The 20,729-nt window shown below is 43.0% G+C and overlaps 1 protein-coding gene across 4 annotated transcripts; it reads left to right on the top strand.

The window, feature by feature from the left end:
• The first annotated feature begins 3,215 nt into the window (after positions 1 to 3,215).
• Positions 3,216 to 17,771, top strand: LSM14B (LSM family member 14B). Of its 4 annotated transcripts, none has more exons than XM_024199029.3 (10): positions 3,216 to 3,531; positions 8,565 to 8,728; positions 9,181 to 9,316; positions 9,831 to 9,992; positions 12,246 to 12,401; positions 12,598 to 12,675; positions 13,539 to 13,700; positions 13,892 to 14,042; positions 15,805 to 15,981; positions 16,377 to 17,771. In XM_024199029.3, exons 1-9 carry the CDS (start codon positions 3,411 to 3,413, stop codon positions 15,974 to 15,976), a joined length of 1,302 nt encoding a protein of 433 aa, XP_024054797.2. In that variant the 5' UTR covers positions 3,216 to 3,410; the 3' UTR covers positions 15,977 to 15,981; positions 16,377 to 17,771. The 4 variants fall into 4 exon arrangements, with proteins under 4 accessions (XP_024054797.2, XP_024054795.2, XP_024054798.2 ...); XM_024199027.3 differs by having other exon boundaries at positions 3,218 to 3,531; positions 12,246 to 12,413; XM_024199030.3 differs by having other exon boundaries at positions 3,219 to 3,531; positions 9,831 to 9,947; positions 12,246 to 12,413.
• Positions 17,772 to 20,729: the final 2,958 nt, after the last annotated feature.

Here is a 20,729-nt window from a genome sequence, read left to right as displayed (position 1 = left end):
GGTTGCCCTCCTACTGTCCCAAATGCCATACTGTCAAACTCACATCTGCCACAACTGTCCCTCCACTGTCATCTAATGCCACTATCATGGGTTTCCCTGCAACTCCTGTTAACTGACACAAACTTCCACACAGATATAGTCAGTCAACACACACACTGAGAGGAAGCTTCATCCAATCTTCTGACACTTAAGGGGCCAATGGCTACACTATAGATCCCCCTGAGCGACATAACTTATGCCAACTTAAGAGCTGGGGAAGAGCGCTCTCCTGTCGGCTTAGAGTGGCTATACTAGAGAGCTTACAGTGGCCGTAAGCTTTCTAGGGTAGCCATAGCCTTAACTAAGCTTACAGGGACATTACAAGTGCAAGCTGTCATATTTCTTTTCACTGATCTTCTATGATTTCTGTCTTTTGTCATCCAGAAGCTGCTAAGGTAATTCCATAGCACAAATTTATGGCCACACTGTGCATGAGTTTATTATTGTGTCTCCCTTCCAGTGTGACGCTTATGCCACTTTGTTCCATTCCTTTTTACCTTAATTATTACCCCCACATGACAATCCCTGCTCTGACAGGGAGTGATGGTCTTTTCCTCTCTATTGCTTTAAAACAGAGAGTTTAAAACTACTGTGATCACTTTTTCTGGTACAGGATGGAACACTGGAATCACAAGTTTCCAGGAAGGCTGGAATCACAATGGCAGGAGTCTTCTGGTGTCTGCATGTTCGTGAGAAACAAAAGGAGGTGGATTGAAGAAACTGGAGGCCCATAAGCCATCATCACACTTCTACAAATATGTAAGATTGGAAATGAGGACTATTAGATCAACAGTATTGTGAAGACTGGGGACACAGACTGAAAGAGAAAATACTTGGTTCTCCAGATGTGGCTACATTTTCTTCACTATCTTATACGGAATAATGAGCCCTGATGCCTCTGAACTGACTTCATTATTAAATTTTCATTATTTCTGCTTGCCCTATTTTTTGCTATTTTAACTTTTCCACAGACCTCAGTTAGATGCACCTTAAATAGGAGAGTTAAATGAATTTTCTCATTTAGGAAAGTTTCTAATTGGTAGCTTTCAAGGATATAGGTATTTAAAATCAGCCTTGTTGTGCTTCAGTATAGTTATATCTTCTATTTAGAACCAGGTTATGGGAATCTAATCAAAACATCAATAGAAAGGTTTTTAATACCAGAAAACATTGATCAAATTTAAAAGCAACTTTTATTTTCAAATATGTTGTTTTTTAATTCACATATCATATTCAGGTTTTTTATTTTATACATTTTTACATTTAATTACAGGGCTTCATCAGTGAAAATTTAATGTGTGTGTGTGTGTACACACACACATACATGTGTATTCCAGGCTCAGAAAAGAGATGTCTGTGCTCTTCATGCTGAAAGATCTCTGCTCTCCATGCTATATCAACTATAAAGCACTGTGGTAAAGGGGGAGAACTGCTCTCCAAGCCATGGAGCACGGCACTGCAGTGCCTTGGGGAAGGGGAAGAAATCTGTGCATGCCATTTAATGTGTTCCTACAGGCCCTGTCCCTGTTGTAGAGCTTGTGGAGGGCAGGGGATCACATAGACCTTGGAGGGATCTGTGCACTCTATATTGTAGGTCAGGGGTCGGCAACGTTTGGCACGCGGCTCGCCAGGGTAAGCACCCTGGTGGGCCGGGCCAGTTTATTTACCTGCTGACGCGGCAGGTTCGGCCGATCGTGGCCCCCACTGGCCGCGGTTCGCCGTCCCGGGCCAATGGAGGCGGCGAGAAGCGGCGCGGGCGAGGAATGTGCTGGCTGCGGCATCCCGTTGGCCCGGGACGGCGAACCGCAGCCAGTGGGGGCCGCGATCGGCCGAACCTGCCGCGTCAGCAGGTAAATAAACTGGCCCGGCCCGCCAGGGTGCTTACCCTGGTGAGCCGCGTGCCAAACGTTGCCGACCCCTGTTGTAGGTCACTCCATATTACAGAGCACTGGAGGGCACCACAGTCCCTGAGGGGACAGTTCTTCCTGTTGTAGGGCCCTGGGTGAGTCTCTGCTTACTGTGGCATTGAAGGGAGCATGGGGGTCACTACAGACCTTGGCTAGGGAGGTGCGGTCCATGCTCTCCTTGTTATAGAATAGTGTTTATCAAACTTTTGCATTGGTGACCCCTTTCACACAGCAAACCTATGAGTGCAACCCCCCCCCCCAATTAAAAACACTTTTTTTGTATTTAACACTATTATAAATGCTGGAGGCAAAGCAGGGTTTGGGGGTGGAGGCTGACAGCTCACGACCCCCCATGTAATAACCCTTGTGACCCCCTGAGAGGTCACAACCCCCAGTTTGAGAACCCCTGTTATAGAGCCCTGGAATCTCTGCCTACTGGAATCCTGAAGGATTAAGCAAGGAGGTACTCCAGGGCCTTGAGGCATTTAGGTCTTCCTATTGTGGCCCTGCAGCTCTCTGGGGGAGGCTTCTGTTTTGTCTCTACTGCAGAGCTCTCAGGGCCTTGCTGTGTTGTAGAACTGGAGGGGGGCACTGTGGGGCCCTGGGTGGGAAGTGGATTCCCAGCAGCAGAGTGCACTGCTGGTATGGGGTCCACAGGGCCCAGGTACCTACAGTCCATGTTGCTATCTCTGGTAATCTCATAGCGTGTCTTGTGGCACCCTTAAAGACGCAGCTTCTGGAGCAATGGCAAAAGATGAGAATTTAAATTTTCAGAAGGAAGTGTCCAGCCCTTGCGGTTGTAGGGACAAGCTGGAGGGCGTGACCCAAGTGTCACCTCAAAGCTTAACCACCAGATGGCAAACAAAGAGACCCCACAACGTATCATCTTAAGACTCTCATGATTTGGGGGGCCTGACTAGCAATTGTTTAATGCTTGTGGTGGGTGGGCTTCTCACCCTGTGGTCCTAGAACACAGGAGGAGCGCGGCGGGTCCCAAAGAGGGGTGTGTCTGTACCCGCTGCAGGAGCGCATGCTGACCGTGGGCTCCTGCACAGCCTTACGCTTTGCCCTGCGCCGGCATCGCAGCTGGGTCAGGCGGCGGGTCTCAGCACGCGCTCTCTGCCCCGGGGCGCAGGGAGCAGGCGCACGTGGCACCCACGGCCGGCAGGATCACGTGACTGCCGTCTGACCCTGTCTCTCCCGTCTGGTCAGTGACGGAGAGAGGCGCATGCGCGATGTCGCACCAGCCCCGTCTCCCTCCGCCCTATATAAGGCGCAGACGGCGGCGGCGGGGCTCCCGACTCCGCAGTGTGTGAGGGGGCGAGGCTGGGCTGGCGGTGCAGCTACCTGAGCGGCCTCTCCCCCGCGTCTAGCCAGGGCCTACGCCGCCGAGCGGAGCCACCCGCCTCCTGCCGCTCTCTCCTCAGCCCCTAGCCAGGCCGCGCGGCCGGCCCCGGCGGCGCCATGAGCTCGGGCACCCCCTACATCGGGAGCAAAATCAGCCTCATCTCCAAGGCGCAGATCCGCTACGAGGGCATCCTCTACACCATCGACACCGAGAACTCCACCGTGGCGCTGGCCAAAGGTGAGGGGCGGCCGGGCCGGGCATCCTCCGCGCGGCGGCGGCGGCGGCGGGGCTGGCTTCTCCCCACAGAGCAGACCGCGGGGCTGGGACGGGGAAGTCGGGCCTAGGCATCCGTCCCGCTGCTCGGTGGAGAATTGGGTTGCGGGGGGTCGGTGGGGACCCCGGCGCCTGGTAGGGGGCGGGACAGCGGAGGCACTCCGCGTCGCCTCCCCGCTCGCCGAAGGCAGCGATGCGGGGGGTCTGCGGAACGACGTGCCCGGGCCCATTGACGCGGAGACGGCTGAGCTGGGGCCGGGAAACCTGCCGCGGCTGGCCACCCCCGGACTCGGGGGCTGTGGGCCCCGACAGCGCCTCCCTGCCGTGGCTCCGAGGCGGCTCCCTCCCGAGGTTGCCTGGACCTCGGCTTCAGGCCGTGTCTGGGATGCTCTTTCAGCCCCCACACGCCTGAACAATGAGCCGAGCCTCCTGGCGAGGGAGGTGTACACAGGCAGCAGCTGGAGCCAAGCTGCTCTGCAGGGGTGGTCTGGCGAAAGCCCCGGGGACCCCGCATCTTATTTCAGTCTGGGGCTGGCTGACTCCGACTCCAGCTCCGAAATACCAACCTGCCCAAGCTCAAGTGCGGAGGCAGACTGAGGAGCAAAGCCTTAATTACAGCCGGGGCTGGTTCATTTAGCTGTGGCCTCTTTCATGAGTCAGCATGTGATTAATTACTTTACAGTGCCAGAGCTACCTCCTACAGTATTGTGAGCCTGGCTTGTAGTGCAAATGGTCAAATGCAAGAAAGTCAAATATTCACAAGAGAACTAACTGCTGGATATACTGCACCTTACTTGGAGGCTGGTGGGAATGTTACAAGGCCTTTTTTGGACACCTGTTTAATTTCTCAAGCATAGTGTAGTAATTCAGCTTTTTTGTGACGAAAACATGTGAAAGTTGCTAGTATCTGAAGTTCACCTGTTAGTCTTAAACAGCCCCACTTCTTTCTCTTACAATAATTTAGTCATAACATGCTGTTCTAACAATTGAATTGATTTTTACTGTCCTACTTCATATACTTTCTATTACTTGGATGATAGAATAATTCTGCAGTGTTTGAATTGGGTGAGTAACAGATCAGAGTGTTTGTGGAAATAGAAGAATCTTAATTTCTATTACATTTTTTTGTAAAATAATGTACAAACCCTAAATCTTGGTTCCTCATTTTAATACTTGTGATCAAGAATTGGACTAAGTTCAAACTGAATAATGTTCTGAAATAGTAATCTCTTGTGCAGTGCCCTTAAATCCTATGTATAATCCTCAGTCTGTTTACCTGTTTTTTTGACACTGCTTTTCTGGTTCTCCTATTTTGCAGACTGCTTCTTCACTTACTCCTTATTTTGCTATCTGTCCTTGGGCATACTGCTCTTGATTCTCTGCTAGTCTTTGGCTGTCCTTATTTTCATCTACCACCTACACAAGTGACTCCCAAACTTGCTTCTCTCTAGAATCTTAGTTCTGTTTGCCATCTCATACAGTCTCTCAAACCAGATTTCTTCCATACTGCTTTTCTAATCATCATGCCACCATCCTTCTCCTATTTCCAGCCTCCTGTCAGTGTAAGTTTTGGTTTTCTTCGTCTCTGCCGTGTATCTTTAATTTTGTTGCTTTCTCGATCTTCACATTTCACCCTCTCCTCATTTTCCTAATGGGGGAAAAGACTTTGTGCCTCTTAATGTCTAATTTTCCTCATCAGCACTTCTTTCTCTCCAGTCTGTTGAAAATGTTACTTCTAAAATCATTGAACTCTGCCTGTGTCTCAAACTTTAATCCTTCTACTAGCAATCTCTTACTGCATCAGATTCAAGGACCTCATCTTTTCGTCTTTCCATACTGGGAAGTATTCAGGGGATCCAGGCAATCTTTCCTGGTCCACAGTTCCTATGTGCCGAACTGCAGATAAAGAAAATCTAACTTGGATGTTTAAAACCTACTTAAAATGAGTTTATTTTGAATTTCAGATATCTGACTAACTTCAAATAATAAGATGTAGCTGAGCAGGATTTACCTCCACATAAGCATGCCTGTGTCTAAAGCTATGTACTTCATCACATCCTTTACAAAGCCTGAGTAACAGATTGTATGTAAGGAAGCTAGGAGAAGAGAATGGAATTCAGTTGGATCCCAACATGGCTGTCAGCTGGAACAGCAGGGCTACGGCCTTTGTCCTTTAAGTAGAGGTCCTAGCATCCATATATACACAAATGCAATTTTTTTACCTATGTCCTATCTACACTGCTGATTCAGAGCCTCCTTTGTAATGAGTGGGATGCAGCAGTCTCCTCTGTAGCCTTTGTTTTCCACCTAGCACTCACTACTTCAGTGCCACTACTTCAGTGCTTAAGTGGAGTGCCTTTCACAGGACCTCGGTACTAGAAGAATGTCTTCATATGTAGTAAATTAGTATGGAAAAATACATGCTGTTTTCCTTAGAAATAAAGCTATAAGTCTTAAAGTATTTTGGATGTTGGTCACTTTTAATTTGGTGCACTGCCTGCAGCATATTGGCATCTGTGTTGTAACTTAATTTCTTAACTGACAGATTCATATTCCATTGTTAAAATGCTACTTTATAAGTTTTTCAAATCAAATTTTGCTTTTTTGCAAGACTAAGATTTCTTAAACTACAGGATTTATGTCAAGTGTTTTCTGATGCCTGACCACAATAATAGTGCTGCAGTCATACTTAGACCCATGCCATTGTGACCGAATTGTGGCTCATAAATAAGACCTTGATTTGTTTGGAGAAGTAGAGAAGCATTTTGAACTCTTTACAGAATCTCTCAAATTGCAGATAGCTAGCAAATGCTAGCAATGTCCATTTAAAAGACTTGCAATAAGACTTCTGTCCAATGTCCTAGGTGTCCTAACGTTTTAGATCAGTAAGGTCTCAGCAGTACAGAAATAATCATGTCAGCAGGAACTAACCCAGACACCTATAGAAACTCCTTTCCCACCCCCTTATCATTTTGGGACATAGGCTCTCAATTTTCTCTAAAACTGACAGACTTCTTTTGCAGCGTGCCTGGAAGGTCACCACATTTGGGCTATTTCAGACCAAGGGAGGACCAAGCTATAGAGTTCTGGGGCTATCACAGAACACCCTACCAGCTGCTGCCTCTCTGAGGGGATCCAGCTTGGGTAGCCCCTGCTGACTGCAGATATGGTAGTATGGCATGGGGAGAGGCAGTCCCTCAAATAGGCTAGTCTCAGGCCATTTAGGCTTTTACACATCAAAACATGTTAAACTGCACCTGGAGAATGATGGGCAGCCTTTGCAGATCCCAGAGTACCCATAGCTTGTGGTGTTGAGGTAGTTTAAAACTAGTTGTTTTAGTTGCAGACTCAGCAGTGCTGGAACAGAGAGGAGCATTAATCAGTTACTAGTGTCCTAGTCCTGTTCCAAGGATGTGCCACATAATGTAGTGCTCTGCATTGACCTGTAAGGAGAATGACTGACACTAGTCCTGCTCAAATATGAGCAACATCTTAGTCTGTGCTTCAAGAAACCGCAAATCCAGAAGTCCATTCAGTGCAACTTTGCAGTTTAGTGGTAGCTCAGTGTTCGCAAAATGTAGTTAAGCTGTGTTTGAGTTCTTCGCTTAAGATGTAAAGCAGGCAGTATATGTATTAATCATGAAACCAATGGCATTACTCTCTGGGAGTGGAGAGAGGTGAATAATGTGTATTAACTTGTGCTTTACCTGTACCTACCACATGCTTTCATGAAAAATTAAATATAATGTCGTGGTTTGAACTCTAAAGCTTTAAATGGAGTGGGACTAGAGCTGGATGAAATATTTTTTTGGTGATTAACTTATTCTATGAAAAACAATTTTGGATTGACCAGAAGTATTCATGAATTTGTGCTGAGTTCATCAAATAGTTTTGACCAAGTAATAGGTTGTTTTTGATAATGTCAAAACAATGTTTTGTTTCAACTATACTTGACTTTTTGGGGGAGGGGCATTTTGCCAAAAGCAAAGGAAAATTAGCTTCACAAAATACTTGTAGGGGTAGGAGGAGAGATTTTTAACTTGTCTTCCACATTACAGGCCAGTGCCCTTGCCACTGGGCTATGACTGATTCTGATAAGAGACATTCTCAGTCTCTTGTGTTGCAGCTGTTCACTTTTTTTACTAAAGAAACTAGTCATTGGAGCAGGAACTAGAACTTGAATATCTCACATTCTAGGTGAGGGCATTAACCACCAGACGAGAGTCATCCTCACTTTTTTCCTATTCCAGTGACAATTGTAAGAACAGCCCAGGTGGGTACCCAAACCACCGGACTAAAGGTTATAAGGGAGCTGCTGCTCCTAAGTGTTCTGTGAACCTAGTCCTCCTTTGCTTTTGGCAGATTTCCCAAATTGTGGCTGGGGGATCAAGCTGGGATGTTTTTGACTCTTTGGAAAGATTCAGCAAATGAGAATGTTTGGCCCAAAACTAATTAACTTTTTTTGGCATTGCCAGTGAACAAAACAAGTCCATTATTTGCTCAGCTGTAGTTGGGACCTTGCTGCCTGAGACGGCCCCTCTTCTTGTGCTACTCTGCCACAGTTGTGGTGGTTGGAGGAACTCAAGCTGGATTCCCCAGTTTAAGAGGCTGACAGTAGAGCAGTCTCGGTTAAGGGGGTGGTGGCAGCTCATCTTAGAAACAGGCTTCATCAATACAAAATAGCGCAAGTCATTGACTTTAAGAATCACCTATTTACATGGACTACTGCTGAGGTGGGCTTTAGAAATATCAGATGTGTGGGGGTCAGGAGTTGTTCGTTCTAACTGTGACCTGACTTCTTGGGGGGGGGGGTGTGTGTGTGTGTGTGTGTGTGTGTGTATGTATGTATATTGTAGCAGGGATCTTTAGAGCCTTGAGTACATGCCCTTTGCTGTGGCATAAAGCTAAACTTCACCCAAAACTATGATGTGCTGGAGAAACAAGTTGCAGTACTAATAGAGGTTAATATCTACTACTTTCTCTCTTAAATGCTCCAGTGCGGTCATTTGGTACTGAAGACCGTCCCACAGACAGACCTGCTCCTCCAAGAGAAGAGATTTATGAATACATAATTTTCCGGGGAAGTGACATCAAAGACATTACTGTATGTGAACCTCCTAAAGCTCAGCATACTCTGCCTCAGGATCCTGCTATTGTCCAAGTAAGAATTTCAATTTGAAATGGTGGTAGACAGTTTTGAGGCAAAATACGAGCAATTCAAAGCTTGACCTAAACCACAAGGCTTCGGGTTATAAAGGTGGTGGTACAAAACTAAAGGTCCGTGTAAATGTTTCCAAGAACTTTCATAATTCAAGAGGAAACACTGGTTTTCAACCCAATACTTCCTTCAGTCTTTGTGGCCATAGTATTGCAGCATTGAAAACCTGGTAAGCCGTCCAGATTTTAATTGACCCAGGTGAAATCACTGCTGTAAGTGATCTTTAAATATTTTCATAAATAAATTGACATTTTAAACAGTCTTGTTACTTTTAGTACCTTAAAAGCACTAAATCCTCAACTGCGAGGACAGTGAGGAAATAGGAAATACAAGAGTTCAGAAACTGCTGGGTGCTGTCAGTGGAAATGTACTTACACTATTCTTTTGTTATGCAGTCTTCACTGGGCTCTGCCTCTACATCATCCTTCCAGCCACATGTGCCTTATAGTCCATTTAGAGGCATGCAGCACTACAGCCAGCTTGCTGCCAGCTCTTTACTTAGCCAGCAATATGCAGCTTCATTAGGTTTAGGTGAGTAAAAGCTTGAAGATGTGCTCTTTGAAATTGTACCCTGTCTTTAAGGCGTGGTTTCACAAGGGTTTGTGCCCTAGCGTTACTAATAACTACATTTTCTGAATTGACTGTTTGCTTTAACTGCTGACAGAGGATACAGCCAGCCTTATGAAATGAGGCTTAATTGTAAAAAAAAAAAAGTTAAGAAATTTCTCCGTTTAGAGACAGTAAGAACAGTAAATGAGTCTAATAGCATCTGTTTGGAAGTACTAATATATATATACACAAGCTTAAACATTTTGGTTATTGACTTAATGAGGACATAGTCTGTTTCTAGTTTAAGATGACCTGCATATTCTGCACTCTGATACTGAAAATTCTCAGTACTGTAGGAAAGGACTCCAAATAGGTAGCATCTCAATGCTATTCTAGGTAACTTCTTGTATCTCTTTCCAAGTCCTCACAGTGTCTCAGCTACCTTGCCTTATTTGTGTACCTTTTTTGCTTTCTCTTCTCCCCTCTGTCTCTTTAGAGAAACTGGTAAGCCCTCCAACATCAGCAGCTGCTTCCAGCCCTAGCTCTTCTCCGTCTCCACAACCTGTTTCAGAGCCTGACATGTCTTCCGAGCCACATCAGCTCTCTTCCAAGGGTAACAGCAGTTTGAGGACTCCAAATATTTGGAAGAACCTGCATGGTGTTTGCAAAACATTCTATTCTGCTTGTTAACCCTCTCAAAATGACAGTACTTGTGTGTAACTGTAGCAAAATTGATACATCGTTCTTAGTTCTTTGTTTCGGACCATTTGTTAGAGTTCTGGCTTACTGTTACTCTAGGAGAATTGACTGGGGGGCTGGGGAAGGAGAAAAAGTACAGGATAGTGGTTAGTCTTCATAGGGAAGACTGGCTGCAGAAGATGTTTGCTTGTTGGGACATAACAATAGATATTTATTTGCCAGCTTAAAGAATGGCATGAAATGGACCTTTCCTTTCGGTAGAGGAAGGAATGATGCTTACAGCCCTGCAAATCCATGGATATCCACTTTATATCTGTGGTCATCCACAGATGCAGATACAAATTTTGTTTCCGGGTAGGGCTATAATGGTACTAAGTTCTGGGGTAACTGCTAATTAGCTAGGTCCTTAAAGAAATACTAGAGCCTTCTCCCATTTGTGATTGGAGAGGAATTTTTGAATGCGTTCCACACTTGACATGGGCCACTCTAAATAGCTCTCTGCTTCAGTAGGTGGTGCATGAATGCAGTATTCATGCTTTACTCATTGAACCTCTTGTTTGACAATCTGCATTCATGGAAACTATCATATCTGAACAAAGACATGACAGTTGGTCAATCTTAAATTTTATGCACTATAGTGAATCCAGTTCAAAAGTAGGTTCAGGGGAAAACTAGGTTGAAGAGCTTTGCAGTGTTTTCAGGGCAAATAGTGTGGGTACAATCCACATGTGCAGGTAGCTGTCATGAATCTGCTTATAATCTACACTTCAAAAAAATGCTTGGGTGAAGTTAGAAAGAAAACGTGTGTGGCTTTCCCCCCCTCTTTTTGGCCCAGCTCTATCTCTGTGTACCATATCAAAGATCCAATTAAAGTAAGCTTCAAAATGATGCTTGCTGATAGTAAGTACTGGGAAGGCTTAATATCTAGACCTACTCCAAGGGTATTTCTGGTTTATTCTTGTGAAAGTCTTAAGTGTGTACTAGGTTAGTATGTGGCACAATAGAGAATCCTAGAAATAGAATGCAGATTCAGGATGCACTAAAATAAGCAATGGCTTGGCTTGTGTAATGGTGCAATGCATTTCTTGATCTTAAACTGAACCAGTTGCATGGAAGCAAATATCTGTCCTCATTTATGCAAAACTACCTAACATTCTGTTCATCAAATTTTATGTTCATATAAAGAATTAAGTGAGATGTCTCAAAGTACCAAACATTAACTTCTTTGCAACCATAGGGAATGAGTATTTGTCTGAACATTTATTTTAACTTCCTAATATGGCTTGTTATGCTTCACACCGTCGAGATAAGTTCCTAAATGTGTCATAGTGTAAAAAAAGGTGTTGAAACAAAAGTCCAGGAGGTTGGTTAAGGTTGAAATGTTACCCTCTAACTCCGGTACTGTGTGCTTTAATATCTAGGAAACATTGAGACTGGACTAGTTTCAACTTGTTTCTGGGTTTTCTTGGTGGTGTTTTTTTTTTAACAGTACCCAACTACTTGTAGTGTCCTTATGGAAGGACTTCCAAATGCATATAAATGTGACTTGTACTTGATGGACCATAAATACTAGAGCCATTAAACATTTATTTTAACAATAGATCTGACATTGATGCCACATTAATCTGGTTCTGCATATCAAAAAGCTGTGTACAGTAAGACCAAGCTGTAGATGCAGTAAAAGTTATGCACATTGAGACAATCACAACTACTTTGAAAATGAAGCACTTTCAGGAAAAGTCTGAAGCAAGCTTCTTTTACCTAAAAAATATATTTATTCTGTAAAATCATACCCAAACAAGAATACCTAATGAAGAGAAATGGGAATTTGTATATTTTGGAAGCTTATTGCACATATATAGTGACTTCTTAATTTGATATGCATATTAACTTTGTCCTTAACAATTTGCTCCTTTATAGTAATAGTTAACTTGCATTCTTCAAGGGTAAAATTGTTGACTTGATTTATGGACTTGAGCTCATGGGCCAAAACTTGTATGCCAACACTTACCCATATGTAGTGAGATGCATACCAAACTCCCATAGCAGAATAATGGAAGTGCCTAGGAGGTTCTACGCAGGTATTGAAATCTGTTTTTGATCATGGAGGTAGATGGGGTTCAGGAGCACTGTTGATGTAATTCTTTCATGCAGTACTTCCTGGAATGCAACTAAAAAACTAGTTATTGTAATCACCCCTTTGTTTTTCCAGGTACTGGCTTCCCATTGGTTCACCCCGTACGCAAAAGCCCCATGGTGGAGCAGGCTGTTCAGACTGGTCCAGTTGATAACATGAATCAAAAAAAGCCACCCCCAGCAAAAGTAGTTTCCGGGATCCAACGCAATGGAAGGCAGATTCCACAAAGTAGTAAGACAAATGGTATACCAAAGTCTTGTTTTCAAATGGGTATTTGGTAGAGCTTCCTTCAGAAAAATGTTGAAGTAACTTATCAAGCAGGCTTAAGGACTGTTCTAAGTTAGCGTACCTTAGAAGTTGAAAGTTAACTTTGTTCTTATATGCTTGGGTTATAAACAGTCTTCCTTTCCCTGTTTCTTTGCTGTAGACACAGTTCAGCCACCACCTGTGCAAACTCAAGGCCAGGTGAATGATGAAAACAGAAGACCTCAAAGGAGAAGATCGGGTAGGCTAACTTGACCTTAAACATACAAACTGCCTTATAGAACTTCAATTCTCTGCTCCATATAATTGAGAATACTGGCTAACGTAAGATGCTTATGAGCACCACCACGTTAATAGTAAAAAAATAATAAAATAAAGAGGGTACATGGAACAAAACAGCCAAAAGAGTATTCAGGCATGCAGAAGTAATGCTTCCTTAGCTCCAGAGGTTCTTCTGCAAGAACCTTGCAGAGCCATAGAGAACATACCAGGGGAGAATTGCTCTGTTGCGTCTCCCCTGAAACTCCAGTATACTCATGTAAACTTGCTATAAATTGTTGTCTTTACACAGGCTACCCCTCATACTGTGTAAGGATCTTCAAAAGGGATTTGAGGTAGCCATAACCAGCCAGATCATGTTATCACAACTCATCTAACTTGTCTTCCTCATGTATTGTAGAGAACCATTTAACTGGTTCCAGCCTTGTGTGGGTTTCCTGAAATCTGTACATATCCCAATGTGTGTGGATTTATGGGCTTAAATTCCTTCAGATTCCTTGGGAAACTTTAATTGTTTAGTTTTTTCCCCACAGACTGCTTGGCGTTATCTTTATAGTAGTTGAATGCAGCACTGTCAGGGAAAGTTGGCTGTAGTCCTCTAACGTAACAGTAAGACTTAACAGCCAAGAATGTTTTCCAAAAAGTTAAAGTACTGCTCTAATGTGTTTCTACAGTGAAGATCAGACGTCTCTTTCAAAGAGGTGTGGCATAATCACAGGACTGGAAGCCAGAAACTCCTGAGTTCTAATCCTGGTTTCTCTGGCCTTGACCAAGTCATTTAACCTTCCTACGCGTTACCAAGTGTTTAAACTCTCCTGCTTTCAGGAAACAGGAGAACCAGAAATCGTTCTAGAGGACAAAATAGACCAGCCACTGTGAAGGAAAACACAATAAAGTTTGAAGGTGACTTTGATTTTGAAAGTGCAAATGCACAGTTCAACCGAGAGGAACTTGATAAAGAATTCAAGAAGAAACTGAACTTTAAAGGTTTGTGTCTTTATTAAATGTAAGTGGCTTTACTAATTTTAAGGATGGTGTATAGACAACCTCTTGCTCTGAGAAATTACGTGATTGGAGATTCTTCCCTATTTTAATCAATCTAGTTTGAGGGAGCAAGAAAACTGATGGCTCTTCAGTATACGCAGCAAGGAAGTATGTAATTAATCTTCTATCTTCAGATGACAAAGCTGAGGCAGGGGAAGAAAAGAGTGATCCTGGAGTAGCATCTCAGAATGATGGCAATGCAGATGAAGACCTCCTTGGACCCAATTGCTATTATGATAAATCAAAGTCTTTCTTTGACAACATCTCTTCAGAACTAAAATCCAGGTAATTATCTTTCTGAACCTCAGCCTGTCTTACATCCCTTAGTGCCGGCAGTATATTAGTGAGGTTCTGTGCTAGGCAAAGCCTAGCCATTTATAGGAACATGGATAAATGAAACACAGCATCTTGAAAGGCTTCTTCTATTCTGAAGTTTTGGATGATCAATAACCAGGCTTTTGGAAGGCATGTGGCCCTAGAATTCGATAGCTCACTAGACACTACTAAACTTACAAATAGTGATATCTGATCTTAGAACAAATTGCAGTCTTGGGGTTTTTTCTTTTTTGGGGGGGAGGGAATTCACTTAAGCACTTGTTCACATCTGAGTTTAAGTTAAAGTTATGCTTTTGGTGTATCAGATTGAACGCAAGACATCCAAATGGTGAACTATTGGAATATCAAACTACAATATCTTTTAGACCTTCTAGAAACTGTTTTAAAATATCCTTAACTTCTTTACCTAATTTTTTCCACTTAGTCTTTACCATTTGTCCTCCAAGCCTGAATCCGTTCCATTAAGATTATGGAGAGTTGCTTCCTGTTCTTCCAGGCACAAGTGCTGCAGTGTTTGTAGGGGAAAGTCTAAATCCAAGTTGTTCCATGCTTCCATTAGAATTTCCTAAATATAATTGCTTAATTTAAGGATTTTATTTAAAACATTGTCTCCAAACTATCTGTGTCCCTTAAATATCTGTTTAAAAAAAAAAGTTCTCCTGGGTTTTAAAATAATCCCCATATCACCTATCCATTCCTGTGTCCTTACCAGACAGCTGGTGGCTAGATTGCCTTTAACTTTTTTCTGAAGTTCTAAACCACCTCCTCTCCCATTACTGTATGCTGCACTTCCTTGGCTAACAGTTGCATTTTTATCCTTCTAAGTCACTAATTGCACTTTTTCTTCCTATATAAATTGTGCAAAGTAATCAATGTACATCTTTATCTATTGAGGGGAAGGGGTGGGAAGGTGTAGAGTAGAGCTGTTGTAGAAGTCGGACTTCTAATGCTTTAATCCAGGCTCTGCTGTTGAATTTGTGTGGGCCTTAGGCAAATCACTTCATCTGTTTCCTTGCACCCTCTTTTTCCCTATTTAGACTGTAAGCTCTTGAGTCCAGGAACTGCTCTTGTACAGCAGCTTGCACAAAAGCCCTGATCTTTGTTTGATTCTAGGGGCTGCTGTAATTCTGAATCTTTAAACAGTGACTTTGCCGATCTGTGTCAGCACTCAAGCCCAACATTGATAGTCTCATTTGTTGACAGTGGAACTCGGAAATATAATCCTGTTCTTCCATACAGTTACTATAAGTAGTATAGTGATATACAGTTACCTTTTTTGTGGGGAAGGCGTCGTCTAGTGCTTTCTAGTTACTAAAGCTGGTCTAAAACAGGAACTCCTTTTCTGGTTGTCATGATTGAAACTTGGTAGAACTTAATTGCTCTAAAGCTACCAATAGTATTTCAGGAAAACAGGTGGCGGGTACTGTAGCACTATTGAAACTACTGTTCAGTCCCTTTAAGGCACTTGTGGTTCCTGCTTCCAGTTGGGGTGAAATGGTAACTAACAAGATATGACCGTTGAGCCGTCCCTTAATATGTGACAAGTCCAAGGCTTGAGTAAGGGTGCAGAGAAGGCAGGGTGCAGCATATCCGTCTTTCTAGATACCTGTAAAATGATTTCCTCGCTCCTGCACAAGTGGGACGGACTTTCACAAAACATCTTCTGAATAATTTTCATGCTTGACTCAAGCCTGACTGCAGTCTTGTTCAGTTCCAGGCGTACAACATGGGCTGAAGAAAGGAAGCTTAATACAGAGACATTTGGCGTGTCTGGCAGGTTTCTTCGTGGACGTAGCTTTCGTGGTGGATTTCGAGGCGGAAGGGGTAGTGGAGCAGCACGGCGAAACCAAACAACTCACAGAGCTGGTACTGGAAGAGTGTAATGGAGGCAAGTTTTTTGTAGCAAATGCTGTCAATTTTTACCTTGGCTGCTAGTTTTGCAAGCAGACCAAAGGTGATTCCTTATGGATGCACCTTTCATCCTCTTCATATTGGGTGGTATCGGGATAGAGCAGCCTTAACAACGTCATTGTCATGCCACTCATGGTTATTCTTTGCTGCGGTTGACATTCTGACCAAGTCTGAATAAAAGTGGCCCTTGCCTTCCTCCCAAGACAATAGAATGCAAAACATTGAGGTTGCATTTGTGATTTAGTTGAGCAAGTATAGCTTGACCAGGGGAACCCATCTCAGATTGGTGTTTCTGTGGGCATGGATGGGAAAGAGGTGGGATTGGTCTCCTTTATTTGATGCCTAATTTTCTTTCTCTCTCTCTCTCTGCAGGCTCCAAATTCCTCTGCCATGAAGATGAAAATTATGTATATAGGATGAAAATGAACTGCTGTACCAATGTGGGATAAGAATAAGTCCTTGTTTACTGTCTGAAAGTCAGTGACAGAAGTTCATGTACTACTGCTTGTATTTTGGGCTTCAGCTTAATTTGAACCAGCATCTGAGAGCTGGAATATTTTTGCAAGAGGGAATGTGTTCAGGGTTATCTTCTTTGGAGTCTTTTTTTCTTCCCCAAAGTGCAGGCTAACTTAAAATATGGTTCTTCTTTCTGGGACTCTCTAAGGTTGCTGTAGTTGAAACAAAGTAAAACTCCCTTTCTGTACCCTGAAGATCATGCTATTTTAACTTTCTTTAAAACCGAACCAAAGCTCACTGGAAGTAAACCAGCTAACTTGTTTGTTCTGACAACCAAATGTACCCTTTGCTGCTGCTGAGCTCTCATTGTTAAGGCAGCATAACTTCAGTAGCATGTGGTCTGGAAATAGATTTCCACTGCTGAAGGGGTTGTGTATAGTGTGACTTGGGAATACTGGGTGGCTGCTGATCATGTGATAGTGTAAAAAAAAGTGTACAGTTATTTGCAAGTCCACTACTCTTTCAGGGGTACTGCATGATTCCATGCAGTGGCACAAAATCAGTCACTTGGGGCTGTCTCTGAAGTCCTGTTTGGAGGAAAAAGCCCGAAGCCTCTAACTAGCCAGGTTCTATGTAGGGGAGAGTGCTATGCTGTGTATCCTCACTCATTAAAAGAGTGCTAGAACAGCAAGTGATCTCCTACATGCAGTGTTAAATACTCCATGAAATGTTCTTGCAGTAGCTTACCTGTAAACTAAGCAAGAATAAAGATGGAGAAACCTCTCAAAAGGAGCAATTTGAGAGATGACTTATTGCCCCCCTAACAGTACCAGATTGTGTAAACAGTATACACTGCAAACAGCTTTATGTACACTAGTAGGCTCTGTGATGGAACACTATAGAATGTTGCTTTCCCTAAACTAAAAGGGCAGCCCATGTAATGAAGCTTGTCGGATGGGTGTTTTTAATTTGTTTTCTCTAACCCCCCCAAACTGTAAATAGTGTTTTGTTTTTTTAAGAGGTGTGGGGGGAATTGGGGGGAGGGGTTATAAACTTGTTTGCATGAATAAGTGGGTTAAGCTCTTAGTTATTAGGTGTGTGTTCCTTTCATGGTTGATGGGGAATTTTGTTGAAAAGGCACTTCGATAACTGAACCCATTACAAGCCAGAACTTTAATTTATGCCTTGACTAAGTTACTGTAAAAGCTTGGATTTATTTTTGTTAGGACTTCATTGTTAAGAATTAGAACAGAGCTGCCCCATTGCTATGGAGTAATGTAAATTGTAATAAATAAACATGTATATGTTTAACACTTCTCCCATTTTTGTTCCTGTAAATGGCTAACAGTTGGTTGCTTGAAGGAGTGTTACTCTATGGCTTAATGGCTGAAACTTTTGGTTTGAAATAAGCCAGAGCCCTAGTATCTAATGAAGGATGGGCTTGGTGTTAATCACAGCCAGAAATGTCTAACTTTTATTTGTATGAAAAAAAACTCAACCAATCTGTACTTCCTCCACAGCTTCATACTTCCATCCCTTCATTTTGGATGGCTGCTTCTCTTGCTTCAGTGGGAATGAAGACTTCAGCACTTGTCTTCTCCTGGGAGAAACAATTAAAAGCAGCAGCTGAACTCTTATTTTCTGTACTGGATCAAATATCACTGTTTTAACATAGAATCTAATGGATTTCTCCTTTGCATTTCCCTGTGAGCTTAGCCTGAAGTGTTCAGCTATCAAGTTTATCATTTATCTTTGTGCAAATACCCTGGAGTGGGAACCTCATGCCAGATCAAATTTCTTTGATTAAAAAGGAAGAGATTGTTCCCTCAGCCTTGTGTAAGGGGAAGTAGTAGCTAAGCTTAGCTATGAATGTCCTGGTCTGGCTTATGCTAAACTTATTTCTTAGCACTAAACTCCATAGGCTCAAAAGAGGGAATCTACATGTCAGTCCTATTCTAATTTAAATCTGTCACCTTGTGGTTGGACTAGTCTTTATTATTTGACATATAATATCTGCTGTTGGTGTGTACTACAGCATATAGATTATTTTACTTCCTAGCCCATTACACTCTACACACTTAACGCAAAACCCTATTCTGGGGCACATCTAAATGCATAACTTTTTAATTGTCAGGCAGCTGGCCCTAGCTTTCTTGCATTTTGTACTAGAAAGTGGGCTAGATGACTTCAGCATTACAGCTCTAGAATTAAAACCATTAAGGTGGGGTGGGGTGGGGGTGCCCTGTACCTTTCTAAGATTACTGAATTCTACTAACTGCAGCTGTCTGATTTAAGGATTTGAATGTACTCATTTGACTAGATTTCATCCATAAGCAAAAGTCTCTACCCTTCTCCAGTCAAGCTAGCTGTCATTAAGCAACACCATGCTAGTAACTCCAATAACTACTACCTTCCTTCATATCACTTAAGGCATAGTGCTAGCACCAGCTTCTCCAACCCCCACAGGCTGTCCTCTCTTCCACAGCTAACATACATTCTAAATTCTGTATGTATTTCAGGAGCATTGCTTCACTAGCTGTCTTCAGCCCCTTCACTGTGAGTAGCAGTATGTATATTAAAACCAAACTTAAAAAAAAAAATGCTGAAAGGTGCTGGGAGTCCCTTCTAAGCTTCAGGAGGATTGGACATGTTAAAAGCATGAGCTAGCACCTCTATTCCTTATTAATTGTACATGGTGACACATGCTGGGGCTTATCTAGACCCATACCACCTGCCTAGTAACTTTAGGTGCCTTAATACTTGACAGTGCTGCCTGTGGGAGCCAGCTGAGGTCACTCAATTAGGGTGAACTGCAAACAAAATGGGGCAGACAAACCGCAGAAGCTGGTGGATATTCCAATACTTAGATTTACCAAGCCAGCACAAAACAGCTTCTAGAGTACCTCGCTGGTTACTCAGAAGTCCAAACAACGCAGTTCCCTCAAAGTGCCCAGCCTCAGGCCTCTGTCCAGACACACCTGTCAGATATAATGATTACTGAAAATCTTATCATATAAAAGAAAAGGTTCTTCCAATCCCAAAGTATCAGCCACACACCCAGGTCCAATTATAACTTAGATCTTACCCAAAATACATGCTTATAGCCAATTCTTATTAACTAAGCTAAAATTTATTAGAGAAGAGAGAGGGGGTTGGTTAAAAGATCAATATACATACAGACTTGAATTCAATTCTTGAGGTTCAGATACATAGCAGAGGTGAGCTTGTAATTGCCAAAAGTCTTTTTAGATATAGTCCATAGGTTATAGTCCAATGTCCATATTCAGGGTGGCTCCAGTCAATGATTAGGGTTCTCAATCCTTGTGGCTTAAGGTTTCCCCCGCTTGAAACCCAAAGCAGATCTGAGATGCAGAAGGATTGTGTCTCAAGGTTTTTATACATGTCCAGCAGCCTTTTGGCCTGAGAAAACAATAGGTTCAACTTTCCTTCTTCTAAACATCATGGCAATTAGCACAGGATAATTTATCCATTAAACAGTTCAGATACAGGTTACCACAACCTTCAAAGAGACATATAGACAATAATACTATTTCACTCAAGTATCAAATGTTAATATTCCTTTTTTTAAATCTTTGAATTCAAGCTATAGCAATAGACAAGACTTGTTTGCTTACATCACAAGACCTGAGCAAACACCTACCCTTCTACCTCTAACAATATAGACTTACATTTCAAAGCTCTCTGCATTTACTTATCTTCCTAACCAGTCTCTACAGGTCAGCCATGGGTCAGGTCAGTCCGTGAGCTAATTAACTCTTTCTGGCCCTGTCACCTTCCACTGAGATATTATATTACACTCATAACATCACAATGTTGTGTTCCCATGGCTCTGAGTCCTGACAGCAGTAACCAGCCCACATGCATTAAGGTCTGACCCTGGCTTCCACCAGCCTAGTTATTCCTTGCAGAGTGACCAACAGCCCTTCTGGCCCCAAGTCTTCCCAATTGCTAACTGCCAGGCACTCAGACTTTCCCTCTCTGGCTCATCACCCTCAAAGGTGTGAAAACAACCCCCAGTTACCAGGTCACTTTGGGGGACATACTCCATGGAGTTTGCCCAGTAGAGCTCTGCTTGGGGTAAAAATAAACTCAGTTTATCTAGTAGAAAAATCACAGATTCAAAAATGAAATAGGAAAAGCAAACACATGCAACTTACACCAAAAATAAACTGTAATGGCCCATCATTTGTCTTCTGTGTAGTGCCATGCATCGTTACTTGTGTCTAGGTTTGCGTAAACCCCTGGCTT

Source organism: Terrapene carolina, unplaced genomic scaffold (assembly GCF_002925995.2).
Source record: "Terrapene carolina triunguis isolate 2854851 unplaced genomic scaffold, T_m_triunguis-2.0 Scaffold130, whole genome shotgun sequence".
Lineage (NCBI taxonomy): Eukaryota > Metazoa > Chordata > Testudines > Emydidae > Terrapene > Terrapene triunguis.
The sequence above is the reverse complement of the archived record's forward strand: the minus strand, read 5'-3'. Positions and strand labels throughout refer to the sequence as shown.